The 18939-nt window shown below is 34.3% G+C and overlaps 1 protein-coding gene across 12 annotated transcripts in view; it reads right to left on the reverse strand.

The window, feature by feature from the left end:
• sox2 (SRY-box transcription factor 2) overlaps window positions 1-18939 on the reverse strand; it is a 167456-nt gene that overhangs the window by 24314 nt on the left and 124203 nt on the right. For 8 of the 12 annotated variants that reach the window (XR_014536419.1, XR_014536420.1, XR_014536421.1 and 5 more), the window contains 3 exons: window positions 16950-17023; window positions 15269-15341; window positions 4465-5002 (listed from right to left, as the gene is read on the reverse strand). Coding sequence is in view for 4 of the 12 variants with exons in the window: in XM_083559381.1 (XP_083415507.1) it covers window positions 16996-17023; window positions 18365-18939 (603 nt within the window). In the remaining 8 variants the exon portion in view is untranslated. Of the gene's footprint in view, window positions 1-4464; window positions 5003-15268; window positions 15348-16947; window positions 17024-18364 lie in introns of those variants that run through there. The other 4 variants (XM_083559380.1, XM_083559379.1, XM_083559378.1 and 1 more) reach the window with 4 other exon arrangements.

Below are 18939 nucleotides of genomic sequence, written 5' to 3' on the forward strand. Positions count from 1 at the left end.
ATAAAAGTGTATTTATGTGTGTGTATATATATATATATATATATATATATATATATATATATATATATATATATATATATATATATATATATATATATATATGTATATGTATATATATGCAAAACTTAACCATTGCTCAGCAGATTTTTCTCAGATCTTTTTTTCTCCAATTTCTCCTTCATCAGATTATATCATAGTGCTAATTGTCTTCCTTGGTTCCTGTCATGGAAATTATACTTATACTTTGCTAAGACTATCTTTGAATTTTACTATTTATTAAAATCAATCATACAGAGTCCAGCTGTAAGGGCAGCACTTTTTCTGAGTTGAATGGTTCAGATGTCTGCCCTCCAGTCCACTTTACACTCTTTAACACTTTATTAAACAAATGCTTTGAGCAAAGCATAGGAACAAGCTTCCATATAAGGAAGTATTCCCTTTATTGAGATGCCAAATAGATGATCAGGCAACATCTGAAACTGTCAAGAGAGAGAAAACAGGATGTCCCTTATATCATAGGACACAACATGCTTATGTTCACCTAAAATCAGGATATTCTCTTAATTACAGTTCCTCAAGCAGCCGAACATCTAAGAAATATAAAAAAAAAAAGTTACTCCGAATGTGTCGGTGTAACTATGATGAGCATATCAAAGCACAACAGTACAGATCTTTAACCAACACATAATCCTTAATCGCAAGTAAAAACACAAGCTTGTCTGAGCTCAGCAAAAGATCAAGGTGTGTGTCTGGGGATATGAGAAATTAATAGATGGCACGCAAAACATTTAGAGTGAAATTAGTAGTGTTTGCTCTTGCTAGTCACTTTTTTTTCACACAAATTAGCATCTGAACAAAGCCAGTTTCCTGTACTTTTAATCAAATGCATGTTGGTGAATCCTAAAGGTGTGCAAAGTTTTACACATAAATGCAATTTGTATATATAATTTGTATATATTGTGTCAGATTAGTTTTGTATATTTTTGTTTCAAACTGAACTTCTGCTTATTTTTATGTACAGCATGCTTGCATAGGCCAAGTAATGGCTAATAAAATGTATTCAATGTGTGCATATATATATATATATATATATATATATATATATATATATATATATATATATATATATATATATATATATATATATATTTACGTGCATTCATAACATTCTGAATTATAATAAGAGCCCAAGGTCATTACATTTTATCATTGAGTACAGTATAAGCTATAAAACATTTCTAAGAAGCTGTGATTTGCTCTGATGTTCCTAATGTGGGATGTGATGTGTGATTTTACTAATTATCTTATACTTGAAAACATCTGTTTGCTCTTGGTGTGTATAATTCTGACTTTTGTGTCAAAGTAATCTTTAAAAATTTAGCTAGCAGGCTACAAGGTTGAGGCAGTGGCTAACAGCATGTGTTTAAAGTGTATTTATGTATATATCAAGTTGGTGCTTATTGTCAAAGGTGAAAAATACTTATAAAACAATAAGAAATACAATTCCAATACTTTTGTTCTTAAAAGGGTTTATTTGCCAGTTGGCTCCCATTTGTTCCTGTAACTACATTTCCAGTCATACAGATTATTGCTTTCTGTCCCACATGTCAGTACTGAGCTGGGTAAAAAGGCCTTTGTTTATTCTGCTCCCTTTACATGGAATTTGCTGCAGAACAACTTAAAACTTAGTAAATTGATTCCTTGAGTGTTTTTAAGTTAAGAATGAGATCTTTTGAGTTGGACTCCCTCACATGTCAATGTTTTTAATTGAGATTTCATTGTAAGTGCATAATTGGCTTTCAAACTGTTTCTATTAATTTATTTGTCTTTATTTTTATGTTTTTTGTGTGTCTTTGTACGTATGTAATGATGTGATGTTATTCAGCTGCCTATCTTGGCCAGGTCTCCCTTGCAAAAGAGATTTTTAATCTCAATGGGCTTTTCCTGGTTAAATAAAGGATAAATAAAAAATAAAAAAAAAATTCTGGTATGTTATGTAAACTGTTTTTGTTTATTTGTTTTTTGTTGAAAATGATTAAAAAAAAACATTATAAATGATACAGAACATCCAATAATACTGTACAATCCAATATTTCTAGAATTTGTAGATTTACCTAGTCGATACACTGTTTTAGCTAGTTGGATAGTGGATAATTGTTTGTGTTTATGTACATTGTGTCTTTGCTTCATTTTAATATTAGTAAAACTCTCATTGAATGGTCAACATTAAAATCCCAATTCTTTTCCGTTTTTCTCTAAAAACATTTGCACTCAACTGTTTTGGATACAGGTTATTTCTAATCTGTACTTTTCTTTTATGATAAGTGGATCAGGGAACAGAACAAGTAAAGTGATGTTGCTGAGCTGATGTGAGTCTGCCATCATTAGCCAGCAGTCAACAGTGTATATTTGTTGTTCATGAAGAGGCATAAAATACATCTCAGAGAGAGAGAAGTTCAAAAAAACTTGACAAAAACTAGCTGCAATTACTTTGGCAATTTTTACAATTTTTGTCATGCCAAAAAAGCACATTTAAATTGAAACTGAAATTTAAAATAGAGAGACAGAGGGAGAGTAAGATCGAGATAGAGGGAGAGAGAGAGAGAGAGAGAGAGAGAGAGAGTGAAAGAGAGTGAAAGAGAGTGAAAGAGAGTGAAAGAGAGTGAAAGAGAGTGAGAGAGCATCACGTTAGGACAAAATCCTGACACGTGTATGTGTTTGTGTGTGAGAGAGAGAGCTTATTATTTTATATATATATATGTGTGGGTGTGTGTGCGCGCATGCGTGTGTGCGCGCGTGTTCCAGCATGTTTCTCCTAATGAAATGTGCTCAGCCCAGCTCGGGCCCCGTAATGCTGCAAACAGCAGACATTTGGCTTTTGTTGTGGTGCATGCTGACATCATGCTGTGCTCAGGCACTCAAATCCCTCTTTCTCCAGCACCAGCACTTTTCAAACAAAACTGCAGTGGCACTGGCCAGCTTTGCCAACTTGCCAAAAAATACCTCATTAATCATCACACAGGCATACACATGCACTAAACAGGCCAGTCCGTACCCACATCAATCTGGATGACGAGCTGGAGACACTGCTGCAGCTTTGAAACAACCCTAATTCTCCTAATGCAGTAAATAAAAGTTGCAAATGTCACAGTAATGTGTGTGTGTGTATATATATATATATATATATATATATATATATATATATATATATATATATATATATATATATATATATGTTTATACACACACACACACACACAAATGCCTTAATGTGCGTTATGTTCTTCATTACCACTAATATCAGAAATATTTTATGATTTCTCGATTCTGTTTGGTTAAAATGTGTTTCTTCTGACTTTCTATCATTTAGAATCTCATAGCAAATCTAATTACAAATGCAACTGTTTTCTAACAGCATGTTCAGAGCTATTTGTAATGCAGATCCTCCACACAAAAGGATTAAAGGAATCGCCAATATGGTAATGTTTTCTAGGAAAGGAAGGAGTCTCCAATGTCAGCACTTTGTCAGCACTCAGGAGTAAAGCTGTTACTTACTGTCATTTTTTTTTTAGCTGTTTTTGTATTAGTGTAGTAGCTGTTATTCAACTTCTAGACAGGATCAAAAAAGAGGCTAGTGACGAAATGACTGTTTATAGCTGCTATAATGTGAGAGAGAAAACAGGAACTTGGGTCACATACATTCATTACATTCAATACAACTGCACTATATGAACAAAGTTTTGTGGACACCTGTCCATAAGATTCTTATGTGCCTTTGAACATCCCATTCTACATTAGCTGTACTATAATAACCTCCACTCTTCTGGGAAGGTGTTGCACTAGATTTTGGAGTGTACTTGTGGAGATTAGTAAAGGCAGGTACTGATGTAGGTGAGGTGAGGAGGCCTAGGGCGCAGTCATCATTCCAATTCATTACAAATGTGTTTAATAGGGCTAAGGTCAGAGCTCTATAGCAGGGCACCTAACATCTTCCACTCTAGTCAATGTGAAACATATCTTTAAAAAGCTGGCTTTGTGCACAGTGGTACGGTCATGCTGGAAAAGATTTGTGGTAAGAATTTGGGGAAGAACCACATATGGCTAGAAAAGTCAGGCCTCCCAATATTTTTTAATTCTGTTTTTATAGCCTTTAAGAATACCTTTCACAGAAAGGTCAGGTGTCCCAATACTTTTGTCTACATAGTGTATAAATCAATATACAAGTAAATAAATAGAATGGAATTGTTAACAATTGCTGTGGTTCATTAATAAGAAATAAATCTATCACTGTGTATTAGAACTCACACGATGCATAAATAGTAATAATAATAATAATAATAATAATAATAATAATAATAATAATAATAATATAAGTATTAATTAAGTGATATTTATGAGGGCAACAAAATCTTAGACCAATGCCAGTGATGTGGTAAATGAGTCATTTGGAATAGGATAAAAAAAAAAAAAAGAATTATTATTTATTATTCTCATTGTACCTAAGAAGGAGCTGCAAGTTTGTGCAGCTTTAAAGTCATATTTACTCAGCGGCTCATTCACTTTCACCTTCACCCTGGAGTCAGCGTGGTGCCATTGTGAGGTGTGTGTTATTGGCCTATAGGTGAGCTAAGCTTAAGGTAAACACACCCACACACAAAGCTAATACCCTGCCCTCAGAGAAGTATGAACTTGCTAGTGAGCGCAGGTTATGTACGCATATGTGTTTATGTAGAGTTTGTATTAATAAATCACGCCCCCTTTTAATACCCCCCACCCCATTTAATACCAATAACCAGAATTACATCAAACTATATAATATAATATAGAATTTAACATATTAGATAAACACAGATGAAGCAACAAGCTCATTCATATGACTTGATATTTGATTTACAGGTGTCCATGTGCCAAAAAGGGAAAGATCCACTTGATCAACCGTTTGAGAACTGAATCTTGTTACCAACAACTTTGCCAGGATGCAGGAACACTTTATCTGAAGAACCTGCAAAGTAAAAAATAAAAGCTTGTCAGCATGTAGGAACCTGAGATTGGTTTCTATAATTAAGAAAATAAAATAAAAAAGCATAGACTTTATGAGCAAAAGTATGTGGACACTTGACTATAAGATTAGTATTTGCTTTCTAAACATCCCATTCCACATTTCAGTCCCATTTGCTATTATAATAACCTCTGGCAAGATGTTCTGCTAGATTTTGTGGAGATTTGTACTCAGTCACAAGGGTGTTAGTAAAGTCAGGTACTGATGTATTTGACGTGAGGAGGCCTGGGGTGCAGTTCCAGTTCATCCCAAAGGTGTTCAATAGGGTTGAGAGCTCTATAGCAGGTCACTCAAGATTTTCCACACTAATCTATTTAAACCATATTTTCATGAACCTGTGATGTGGAAAAAACCACATAGCTGAAAAAAGTTGTGTTCGATTATGTGTGAACTTTTCTTACATCTTTTCGACGTCTTCTATACATTTTGTAGATCATAAAGATAAAGTTACAGCGTTTTTATTTATATATATATATATATATATATATATATATATATATATATATATATATATATATATATATATATATATATATATATATATATATATATATATACTTAAACTTGCTGGAAACCATCCATCTCTGAGCCCTAGCAATCTTCTTTTTTTTTTTTCTTTTCATTTCTCTTGAGCTTCTTAATTCTTCAGCTGCACTTCTCCTCCTGGCCATACCAAACTTTAATAAGCTTTTAATGACCACTTCTAAAACACACCCCATAGCTAAAGAGCTGTTCAGCTTCATCCTGGGTGCTTATCTTTCTCTCTCTCTCTTTCTCTCTCTCTCTCTGTCCTGCAAATCTGTAAATCTGTCATGGACGGCTAAACCGTCGCCCAGGTTGTGAGCTCGGCCTTCGCTTGACAGGGTCATGGGGTTAAAATCGATTTCACAGGCCACCTGGAGAGCCGGGGCTACAAACTGACTGGAAAAGTTTCACTCAGTACAGGACACGTCCACCCCCGTCATTCTCGAACCTCCCTCCAAATCCACCCTACCAAACAGTCCCTACACCATCCCTCACCCCCCCCCTCAATGAACGTCCCGGGCCGAGCAGAAGCTGGCACTTGCTGACCTCTTCAAACTTTACACTGAATTGTTCTGGCAGTTTCCAGGGTGACGGGGCGCTTCGAGCTGATCCTTCTTACCCTCAAAAAAGGGTACGACAGCTCACTATGGGCAATGATGCAAATGTGGTGACTCAGTTTTACCACAAATGAACAACAGGGAAGAAGAATTAACTTCATAGGTTTAAAGAAAGAGGGAAAAAAAGAAAACATGTATAATCTGATTTTCAGTTGTATTCATGCAAATGTGATTGTGTAAAGCAGAGGAAATTTTGAAATTATAATAATGCTTAAACTATATTACTTACATGCTACCATTTGATAGTTATTTAAATTTAGTCATATAAATGCATGAACAAGCAAATCTCTTCATAATATCCTGATTCAAAAATAAATAAAACACAATATTTCTCTTCCTACTGTGAAAGAATCATAAATCATAAATTTGTCCAGTTAGAGCAATTAACAAAAATAGGAAAATATTATATTTATAGTTTAGCACTAACCACAATCAAGCAAAACAGCTACTTATTTGCTTATAGTAATTATTTATTTATTTTATTCATGTTTATTTCAACATACCGTAAATATAATTTTATTTCATACCACAGCAACGTGGCAACCATTATCTTAATTATATTTATTAAATAATTTATATAATGATTTTTTTTTTATCCATTTAGAGTTATGTTTCATGCTGTGGAATGTCCAAGTAATTAATTAGTTTCTGTTTATACATATGTTCTAACAGCTCTAAAGCCACACATTCTCCTGAAGTTTCTTTTTTAAAACTTCTTATTCCAGAAAAAAAACACAAAGAGCACAAACTCCACTCTCCCAAAGATGATGGAGGAAAAAACTGAAACTGGAGACTCCGTCCATACATCTTATAATAAAGTAGGAATAATGGAGGTAGATACATAACATTGCATAACAGGCTGAACATGTGGTTTATGAAAGAGCAGTGCAATAAATTACAAACCAATATTAATTATACACCGTTAATTAGTGGAATGTCATGTGACATTTTTTTAACCGATTCCTTGTTTTACAGAATTACTGTGTGTATTTACACTGTATGGACATAGGTGCGTCTCCATTTGCTGTTATAATAACTTCCACTCTTCTGGCAAGATGTTCCACTAGATTTTAAAGTGTACTCATGTGAAGAGGCCTGAGGTGCAGTAAGCCTTCCATTTCATCCCAGAGAGCTTCAATATGGAGGTCAAAGCTCTGTAGCAGGCCATTCAAGATCTTCCACTTCAAACCATGTAAAGCATATCTTCATGGAGCTCGCTTTGTCCACAGAAGCATTGTCATGAACAGGTTTGGGACTCCTAGTTCAAATGAATGAAAAATGTAATACTAATGCATCCAAAGACATAATATACAATTGTGTGTCTCCAGTTCTGTGTTAACAGTTTGGAGAAGATCCATGTGGCTGGAAAGGTCAGGTGTCCCAATACTTCTGGCTATATAGTGTAACTGGCCGGTATTTCTTCAAATTGAAAGAGTACAACTTTCTACTACAACGTATTCTCTGGGACATTCAGAAGAAATCCCGAAAGACTGAATTATATATGAGGTTTAAAAGGTTTGACATTTGAAACAGAGAGAGAGAGAGAGAGAGAGAGAGAGAGAGAGAGAGAGAGAGAGAGAGCTCATTGATTAACTGTCATGTTTCTTTTTTTAACTTACATGTCCTTTGTAACATTAGATCACTTCAACTTCCAGAGACATGAGCATAGCTGACATACAAGTTCTTTAAACATTTTTTACAAACAGTTACTGCTGGATTCTGATTGGTCAGAAGGTGCAGGGGCACATCACAGGTTTATATGAATGTGCTCTTTCTAATGCTAGGATACATGCTAATAATTTTTATAGTAACAGCTCCTTCACAGGGAAGATCATTGTTAATATGGGGACATTTTGTGTCAGAAGAAATGTGTTTATTTAACTTTTTTTCCAAGGAGTCTCCAGTGTCAGTGCACAAGTTTTCTGAGATCTTCAGGACTGAGAAGTCAGCTTGACTAGCTGGGTTAGAATTTTCAAAGTGATAACATTCAATTAATTTATGTATTAATGTATTAATTTAATAAATATACTTTATTTTTAAAGACAAGGAAATGCACAGCCAACTACATCTAATTACATTTCTAAAGACAAGGAAGTAGACATTTTTTTGTAGTCCTACACATGACCATAATTCCATTTAAACAATGTTTGTATTAAATGCAGTTTTGTAATTTATTGTATTGTTCCTTATATGTTTCTATTGAGTCCACATAGTAAACCTGTTCTGCAATATTATGCATACTACATTCATTATTCCTATTAAGTTTTATGGAAGGAGTCTCCAGTATCAGTGCTTTGTACCAATCAGAGGCACATCTGTAACTAAAGTTTAGAAAGAAGCGAGGAGTTTAGAATTGGTGGTTTCATAGTACCAAAAGTGAAAAGGAGCTTTTTATGCTTCGAGAGAGAGAAAGTAATCTGTTGAACCGTGAATAGCTGCTATGATGTAAGTGAGAACACTAACTTTTTTCTTTAACTCTTCAAATCATTAAACGTAAATATGAAAGGACACGTTTTTTAAATAATAAATTAATCAAACTTGTTGTGTTTTCCTCTAAATCCACATTCAGAGGCTAAACAGATTATTCCTGCATTTCTCTACAGCGTTCCCATACGTCCAGAGTTCATTACGTTTCATGGCAGTCCAGCGTTAACGCACCTGATTCGACGACTGCTCAGGTGTGTCTGAGCGGGAAAAATCAGCAACCCGTGCTGGCCTCCACTCACAGGGACAAACTGGCCTTAATGCCACTCCTTGTGCTCGGAGATGCTAATGGGTGAGACAGTGAAATCTCATCCTGAGAGTGGATTCGCTTTTCGTCAGACGGAGATGTCCTTTTGGCTGCGGGGACACAATGACGGAGCTCTGATCTCCGGCGATAGGGAGATGGCCAGCTGATTAAAATGCTTTGCTTGTTTCCACTCGGTCACTCGATCAGCGTGTGAACTCTTATTTACAATAAAATGCAGTGACCTCAGAAGGCCGCAGGGCTGCTACGTATGCTAATGCTCTAGCAAGCTCGGCTCATGCTTACACAGCTAACACTCAGCAGAGTTCCTTTAAACGATTAGATGACGGAATTAGCAAAAAAACAAAAGATCGATGTTTCGAGACAAACGTTCGAAGAAAGTTCAGTTTCCTAGGGGTTACTAAGTTCTTGCTTTCTGTTTTTGGACATGCTGAAATACACACAACATTTCAAACAGCTTTTTGGATTGTGAAAATATCTTGGAAAAAAAAGTGATAATTGAATAAAACATTTTTAGAGATTTGTTGTTCATTTTGATTATAAAATATGTTCCAATGCTAGCGCATCCTAATTTGATCAATTTATCTTCCAAAACTATTCAAACTGATTCAAATGCTGACAGAGGATGAACATTTTAAGGTTAGCAAAAGGCTGTAAAAAGTCAGTATATTGTTATATTTAAGTTTTTATAATTCTCGTAAGAGGGATTATTATCTAGATTTGCCAATATTCGAGATAGTTTCAAGTTTCCCGTTGCTAAGGTAATATTTTTTATTGCAGCGCAAGTAGATCTAACGTGTGCATACGTTTGAGTAATGCTAACTACTTAGCATATTATTGTTGTCTTTTGAGGCTTGATTAGCCTTGCAGGTTTTGCTAGTTGCTGGATAAGTGTGTTTAAACACACTGTTTCTAAATGTTTTTAGCATAACAAATCACATTTCTATGTAAATCTGTCAAAATACCCAAAACAAAACATTATTTATAGTACATTCATCCTTAACTAGCTAACCTTTTCACTATGGATGAACAAAATTGGTTATCAGTGTAAAGATCAGAGTTAGAAATTTTACATTATCAAGGATCTGTTAGACAGTGTTCAAGAACTCTATTGTTGATCGATCACGATATACATCATAATGGTCCAATTTTCTAGAACATTCTTTCCTTAAGCACTTTTTAAATGGCATGAGTTTTAAACAAGAAGCTGTGGTTTATTATGGGCCTATTTCTAGATGTTTCCTCCCATCCTAATTTGTTCCAACATAATTTGTTATGGACTGTGTGAGTGCATTGATCTGAAAAACTGACATTTATTAGGCCTTTTATGAAATGAGCAATTGAATATTACTACATTGTAGTTAATATAGTGAATATCCTGTCTGACCTGTGATGATCCTGTACAAGGATCCCATCGAGTTCTTGCACTTTTTCTGACCTTTATTTGTGCCTTTAAATAAATGACTGAGATTCTATAAATAATCAGCCGTGAGATGATACTGAAATTATTTAACCTATTCAGACGACAACTTTACTAAACACACTCACATACAGTTAGGTCTGGAAAACAAATCCTTTACTCATTCTACTTTAGATATAATGGATGTCTACCATCACTAGCTTGCTGATCAGGAGAAAAAAAAGGGAAACTGGTAAACTTTGAGAAGCTCAACGCAATTGGATTCTCCTCTTCCTTTTCTCCTTTTTTATGTTGATCCATTTACATCAAGACAAAGTAACAGGCTATTGGTTAAAGTCCAAATAATAAAGTACATTTAAAGCGCTCTCTCTCTCTCTCTCTCTCTCTCTCTCTCTATATATATATATATATATATATATATATATATATATATATATATATATATATATATATATATATATATATATATATATATATATATATATATATATATATATATATAAATAAAACACAACAGAATGAAATGTTAGTGTGAATGTTTACAAATGTCTTTGCGGCATAAATAAATATATAATGAGGTCTCCTGTGCCGAACTGTTTTGCAAACTCAGCAAGACAAAAAAGCAGTATCAATATAAAAAAAAAAAAATGAGAAATGCCATCAATAACAGTCTTTTATAACAATGTGCGCTCTCTGAAGGAATCTGAACTCTTCTCTGACAGAGCTGAACCTCGTCAAAAGACCCCACAGACTTCCAGTTAATAAATGATGGGCTAATAGTGTTAATTGTGGATTACTATTATCATTTAAAGTGGCGCAACCCAGGCGCTTATAAGGCCATTAATCAACATACATGTTAATTAACATATTAAAGTCATTAATCAACATGGAGTGGAGAAGTGAAGGCCAGAGTCAGGAGGAGAACCAAGAAGGATTTGGGAAAGAAAGAAGGATGGAGAGAGAGAGAAAGAAAGAAAGAGCGAGAGAGAGAGAGAGAGAGAGAGAGAGAGAGAGAGAGAGAGAGAGAGAGAGAACAATTTCCATAAATATCTCATAAATTTACCACGAATTTCTCATCATTTTCACTGCTAAATCCTTGAGGGAGAATTATTGTTACAGGGTTTAAAGCTGAGCACTGAACCCCAAAACTGCAAAATATACATTCTCTATTAATTTAACGTCATTTATTATAAAAGCTAAACGTCCAAACAATGTTCTGTGGTAAAACCAATTGATAAAAAGTTCATCGGCGTGCTAAAGAAGTTTTAAAAGTTTCATATTTTGAATAAATTATGCATTATACTGTAGGCATGACGTTCTAACTTCCCATCCTGAAAACGTGTTTCCATAAGTACAAAGTGTCCCGGAAGTTGAATTTTACACAAAATCAATAAAAAGATACATTGAAAAGAAAAGCGATGATAAAGTGTAATATATTTTGTTTTAAATATAACTTATTAAAATTAATAATTAATTTGTACATAATTGATATGAATCATTATGGGTATTTTTGAAGAATATTATATTTACACAATATATTTTTTTATTTGTTTAATGTGTAAATTATGATTTCAGTTATAATAAATTCAATATTTATTTTTTTATAATGTACATCATGAACTATAAACACTTGCTTTATCATCACAATAATAAGCAAGATTATTATATTGATATCATATAAAGTTATTTGTCCCAAATGCTCACAACCTTCAGCATCAACATCTATTCCAAAAACTTCACTGTGGTCAGTTTTCACATCAGTCCACATTATTATGCGGAAAAAAAAAATATATATATATTTTTTTCTCAGGATCCAATAAAAGACTTGACATTTGTTTCTTACTCTAAACTAAACAGAATTCAGTGACATATTTTTTTCCTCAAAACAGTATTCCATATTTCCATTGTACTTATTAAAGACTCATGTGCAATACTGATTGATAACTCATTCAATAAATAACTTTTCAGTGATCACAATTTCCTTAATTATTTTCTGTTTTAGTGATTCTGTTATTATTTTGGACTTGAGCCATAAATCCTGTAAAATCATCTGACCAAATGGATTATTTTATGGTAAAGAAGTTCCAGTCAAACACATTTAATAAAGGGTTCAGTTCTCCAACTATCCATTATAAAATATTCTAAACTAAATATTAGACATATTCAAATATACTATAAGGATTTAAAAGTTTTTAAAAACAGCTACACACACTGCATCAATGCATGTTAGATTAATACACTGTATTATTAGATTTTTATATTACATTATTATATAAATCCAAAGATTTTGGCAAAGATTTCAAGATTGTCATTTTCATTCTACATAACCTTCAGTATCAACTTTTTTGGAGGGACAAAGACTTCACTTTAAGCTTTGCCCCAACCCCCCAACACACACACACACACACACACACACACACACACACACACACACACACACACACACACACACACACACACACAGCTCAGTTTATCTCCCCCCTCGGCTCCATTAAAAGCACGATGTGCATCTCTGTGTGAAACACCCCTCACTGACTGAACTGCTGCATCAAAGCGAGTTATTGTTCCCACAGCAGAGTGTGTGTGTGTGTGTGTGTGTGTGTGTGTGTGTGTGTGTGTGTGTGTGTGTGTGTGTGTGTGTGTGTGTGTGGAAATGCAGGAAAACACTTGTTCCTCCTATAATAGTGAGCATGAAGCAATTTAGAGCAAGAATCTCTCCAAAGCACGCACCATGTGCAGAATGCATATGAGAGAACAAAACTTTACGCACACACACACAGAAAGTAATGTCAAAAGAAATGCTCTGAAATGTTAAAAAACAATTGATCAGTCTAGCATTTTTTTTATATCCGACACGACACTAAAATTGAAGTTTATTCACAATATCACAAGACAACAGTCAATTTATTCCTCCACACTATTATTTTGGGTTAATAAAATCGTGTTTTACTTTTCCAAACATCAAAATATAGAATTATGTTTCATTTCTATACCAGAGCTAAGACTCATTGATTTTGTTCAAATGAATCAACAATATGTGTTATTTACAGGAAGTAAGCAATGCCAGAGATTGAAAAATTCATATAAAGATTTTTATATAAAGAAATACATATAAAAATTATTTTGCTGCTCATTTTACTGGAAAACTCCTGATAACTCTGAGATCTGATCCGAATTGTTAGTGTAAAAAGAAAGGAAAGCATTTTGACCTGATTCAATAATAAGGAGACACAGATTTACACTTTGATCGAGGAAACTAAAAAGAAGAGGCAGAGGAGTTGTGTGCGTGCGTGTGTGTGTGTGTGTGTGTGTGTGTGTGTGTGTGTGTGTGTGTTTTAGTGGGTGGCTGTATATTATACGCTGGACTGTCATAATGCCATTTATATGACATGAATGAGTAAATAAAAGGTATAAAAGGTTTGAGTTGTAATTTGTTGGGATGGCGACATGAGGCAATGAGTACAGATGAGACAAACTGATAAATAAATACAAGTTTAAAAAAAAAATGAAGCAAATAATTACCAAAAATAAAATGAGCTACCTAAATTTATTCCAATCACAATCAGGAAAAATGCATTAGGGGTGAAGACAGAAGGGTGGGTAAGTAAATAAATATATCAAAAAAGAAACAATTTGCACTCATCTCTAATTACTAACGTCTTTATGAATCTCTTGAAAATATTTAATTTAATATCGAATTAATATTAATATTAATAATAATCAAGCAGCATGTATTCTTTTTTTATGTGAGAAATTCGAATCTATGATTCAGATTATATATTTAGCAACTGTTGTGATTAGAACATGCACACACACATACACACACACACACACACACACACACACACACACACACACACACACACACACACACACACAAATATATTTAAACAAAATTTTGGAGATCCGCACCAATTACCCTTACTACCTGGAACAAGACCCCAAATCTAGCCACCCCCTCCACCCAACTAGCTACCCCCTCACCCCACTTTCTGTCCCTCGCCCCACTAACAACTATGTCAACCGCAATAATCACTAACCTTAACCCCACTAACTGCCCCTCCCACCACATCAAAGGGGGCACAAAAAAATGAAAGAGGAGGGGCATAAGGTAGAGAAAAATCATTAGTCTGGATTCTTAAATTGCTCATTTTATTTATTTATTTATTTGTTTGTTTTCAAAAACTGGAGCTAAAGTGATGTTTAAAATAGTAATAATAATAAACACAATAACAATAACAATAATAATACATTATTATTATTATTATTATTATTATTATTATTATTATTATTATTATTATTATATGTCCTAATTTTAGCCGAGTTAAATAAATAAATAAAACTAGCATAATAAAGAGGACATAAATATGAAATAACATGTATTTGAATGATGTTGGAAAATCTCTACATTCAGGGAGGAAATTCAACAAAAAAAAATAATAATTGATTGCATATAAATATCATTTCTATGCCATTAAAATATTTTTCCCCGCAAGCTAAATAAACGAAATAAATACGTTTTCCTTTATAGGAAAATGGACAAAATCAAAAACCTGTTCACAGCATCTAAAACGGTTCACGTGGGAAGAAAAACAAAAAGAAAAAAAATGGAAAGAAATCATGTTAAACGCTATACGGCGCTAAGCCCCGCCCTCTAACATTTGTCCGACTTTTCGATCAATTCAGTAAAAAAAAAAAAAAAAGCGCAACATTTCAGGGCAATTCGCGAAGCCTTTTAAACCTCACCACACACACACACACCCCTCCGACTTTCCCCCCTTTTCTTTATGCAGGTATAACATGGCGCTGAGATAAAAGCGATGATGAGCTATTGTAGTAAAAAAAAAAAAAAAAAAGAAAGAAGGAAAGAAAAGAAAAGAAAAAAAACGCGCGCTCACCACCTGTTGCAGGTAAATCAGCTGCTGCGCAGTTTCTACATCCGGGTCTTATCCAGACTCCAGCCAGCATGACCTACACACACACACACACACACACACACACCAAATTATAATGCAATCTATATTCTTGCATATAGGAGTGATTAGAGAATAAACACTCAGCATCGTTTTTATATCAAACTGAAAGATTTTATCACAGTGTAGAGATCCTGCAGATCACACACAGGTTTACATGGGCTTCAAAATCCAACAGGGTTTACTGTTAGAATGAGTAATATCACAGATGTCTAACAAGAACGAAGGAAAATCTAAATACTGAGAAGGTTCACAGCAAATGATTAAAGCTTTTACGTTTAAATGTTGTGTAAAAGTCAATACGAGCAGCTGCAGTAAATACCGACTTCGAGAAGCCTCAACATCCTTTTCATTTTTGCTGGAGGATTTGTTGGGGTTTGGATAAATAATGAATTGTCAGCTTTAACATCAGCGAGCATGAAGAAAGAAGACTCGTCAAATATTCATTTAACGCTCCCTGTGTGTGTGTGTGTGTGTGTGTGTGTGTGTGTGTGTGTGTGTGTGTGTGTGTGTGTGTGTGTGTGTTCTTTTTCTCCCCTGAGAGTGTAAAGTAAAATCCTCTCAGATCACTACTGACACTTTTTCTCACACCATTTAATAATATTAATAATCATAACAATACTCAATGTTATTATATTAATATTACCATCATTATTATTAATAATAATAGTATCATTAATAATAATAATGATAATGATGATAACAATAATAATTATAATAATAAAAGCTAAAGAATTGTTTTTTAGAAGCTGGAAGCATTTATTTTGACTACTATTACTATTTCTATTTCTAAGATTATTATATTATTATTATTATTATTATTATTATTATTATCATCAGATTATTGGCTTATTGGCGTTAACTACAAAAATAAGCAGCAAAAGCTTATAAGCTTATGGTTATAATTGTATATATTTCTAAAAAATAGTTTTATATTTGTATAATATTTTATCTGTTTATTTTTTTATTTGTAAACGGCACACTTAGTAAGCTTTCATCTACTTTAAAACAAAAATCGACAAAAACACAAGAAAAATCTTTGTACACTTTTTGTTTTCATTTGAATTTCATAAGGTTTTAATTAATAGCAATTTAGCTCAATTGGGTTTTTTTGGCAGCACAAGCACTTAAAAAAAACTGAAACTAAGTGAATAAACACGCAACGTTTTTTTAACGCACTGAAATGAATAATAACTTTATAACGCACCTATACGCCAAAACTTCAATATTTAAAAAAAAGGAACTAAGCTGCTCCACATAAGTTGTTTCATGTGAGTCCACATTGTTGTTAATATTATTATTATTATTATTATTATTATTATTATTATTACTATTATTATTATTATTATTATTATTATTATTATTATTATTATTATTATTATTCCTAATTTACTTAGAACAGTGTCTTTTTTTCAAAAGATGCGACACCAATAATAATATCTATACGCATTTTTATTATCATCATCACCACCACCACGGGTCGACGTTCTGCACGTGCAAAAAGGATCGGATTAATAATACTGATCAGGAATGTGTTTAATCCGATTGAAAGCAATAAAAGAAATGATTATTGATTTTAGACAAATATAAAGAAATGAGCGTCTACCTGGGGTCTCTCGCGTCTTCAACATTTGCTATTCTTCGACAAAACTTTAAAGCGCTGCATCGACTCTTACAGCCCTTAAACACAACACAAAACAACACAAAATATAGTGTAAGAGAAAAAGAAAGATCAAGTTAGTTTTCAATCCCAACTTGTCCAGTTCCCAAACCCGCGCGCACCAACACACGAGCTGAAAGAGGGATTTTGGAGAAAGAAGAAGAAGAAGAAGAAGAAGTTACTTACTGTATTGCTGCAATCAAGAGTCTGCACAAAATCAACATTAGTAAAGAAACACAGCACTGCACATGTTTGGGGGTAAAGGAGTCTGGTGTTAATGGCCTTTTTAAAGCGATTAATAATAAATGTAAGTTTATATTGGACAGCAGAGGAGAAAAGCAAACGTGACGAATTGAAGAAGAAATCAAATCAAAACCAGAAACAATTTCAAATATCCAAATTTCAAAAATTTATTCATTTCAAACTGCATATTGAAAAAAAAAAACCTCATCTGAAGTTGTAACTGTTATGTCGCTATTAGTTCAGATATGTACATGTCGCGTGTTTGGCATTTTGCCTACAGGCCACAATTCTTTAAAATACAACTACGGATTTTTTTTTTTGAAAAATAAAAACTCACAGTAAAATATACAGAACTTTTTTTACAAAACCATGAGAAAATAAAGAACACAAACTCGAGAGCTTGAACAGATGCAGGGTTGGAGATGCAACAAAAAAAGGTATAAATTAACGCGCTCGTCATCTGAAACTAAATTAAATTGGTTTAGTAATATTTAACCCTCAGGATGAAATAATCTGACCTGCTCTTTACTTCCACTTTGTCTGGTCTTCTTGGGGGTTTTTTTTTTGCACAGTTTTTAGAGTATGATAAGTGTCAATTCTGTCATTATCTTTCTTAATAAAAAAACTTCTTTAGTGTAGTTTTATACAAACATTACAACTGATTGTTATGTTTCTTTGATAAATACTGTACAAAAGTTGATTGCAATAATAAAACATTTGATTGATTACTATACCTTTTTCCCCGATCCCACGCACACAGTTTCCATTTCCAAAGAAATTCATAGATTTTTAATAAAAAAACAAAACAAAAAACAAAAAAACAACCCTTGTTGGTGTTCCTACCGTTTCTTATTTAAATAGAAAGAAAGAAAGAAAGAAAGAAAGAAAGAAAGAAAGAAAGAAAGAAAGAAAGAAAGAAAGAAAGAAAAAAAGAAAGAAAGAAAGAAAGAAAGAAAGGCTTGTGTTCTTTTTTCCTTTAGTCCTTTAAAAGTTTCCCTCACCAAGAAAAAACATTCTGTACAAAAAAATAATAATAAAATTAATATAGTCCAGTCTAGAGGAGTCCAGTGTGATAGAAAAAAAGGAAAAACAAAAAAACAAAAAAGAAGTGAATTTACATGTGCGATAACGGGATGGTGCCGTTAATCGTGGTCGCGTGCACAGGTGCGCTCTGGTAGTGTTGCGACAGGTGCAGTCTGCTTTGGCCCGTCTGCTCGGCCACTTCCGCCCCGGGCAGATACATGCTGATCATGTCCCGCAGGTCCCCGGTTTGGCACGAGGGCGGTGGCGGTGCGTGTGCGCTTGCGGGCGCGGCGGCGGCTCTAACGTGCGACGCGGACGTGACGGCGGGTGGACTCGAGCTGGCCTCGGACTTCACCGCCGAGCCCATTGAGCTGAGCTGCGGGTAGGACGACATGCTATACGTGGGCGAGCCGTTCATGTAGGTCTGCGCGCTCGTCATGGAGCCGTACGGCTGCAGCGCGCTCATGTCATAGCGGTGTACGTGGTGCTGCTGCTGCTGCTGCTGCATGGGACTCGCCGCCGCTGCGTAGCCCAGCTGCTCCTGCATCATGCCGTAGCCCCCGTTGCTCCAGCAGCCGTTCATATGCGCGTACGCGTCCATCCTCTGGTTGACCCCAAGGTTGACTCCGAGGCCCCCGAGGCCCGAGCCTACGCCGGCGCTCATGCCGTT

This window comes from Silurus aristotelis (assembly GCF_946808225.1).
Source record: "Silurus aristotelis genome assembly, chromosome: 13".
NCBI lineage: Eukaryota > Metazoa > Chordata > Actinopteri > Siluriformes > Siluridae > Silurus > Silurus aristotelis.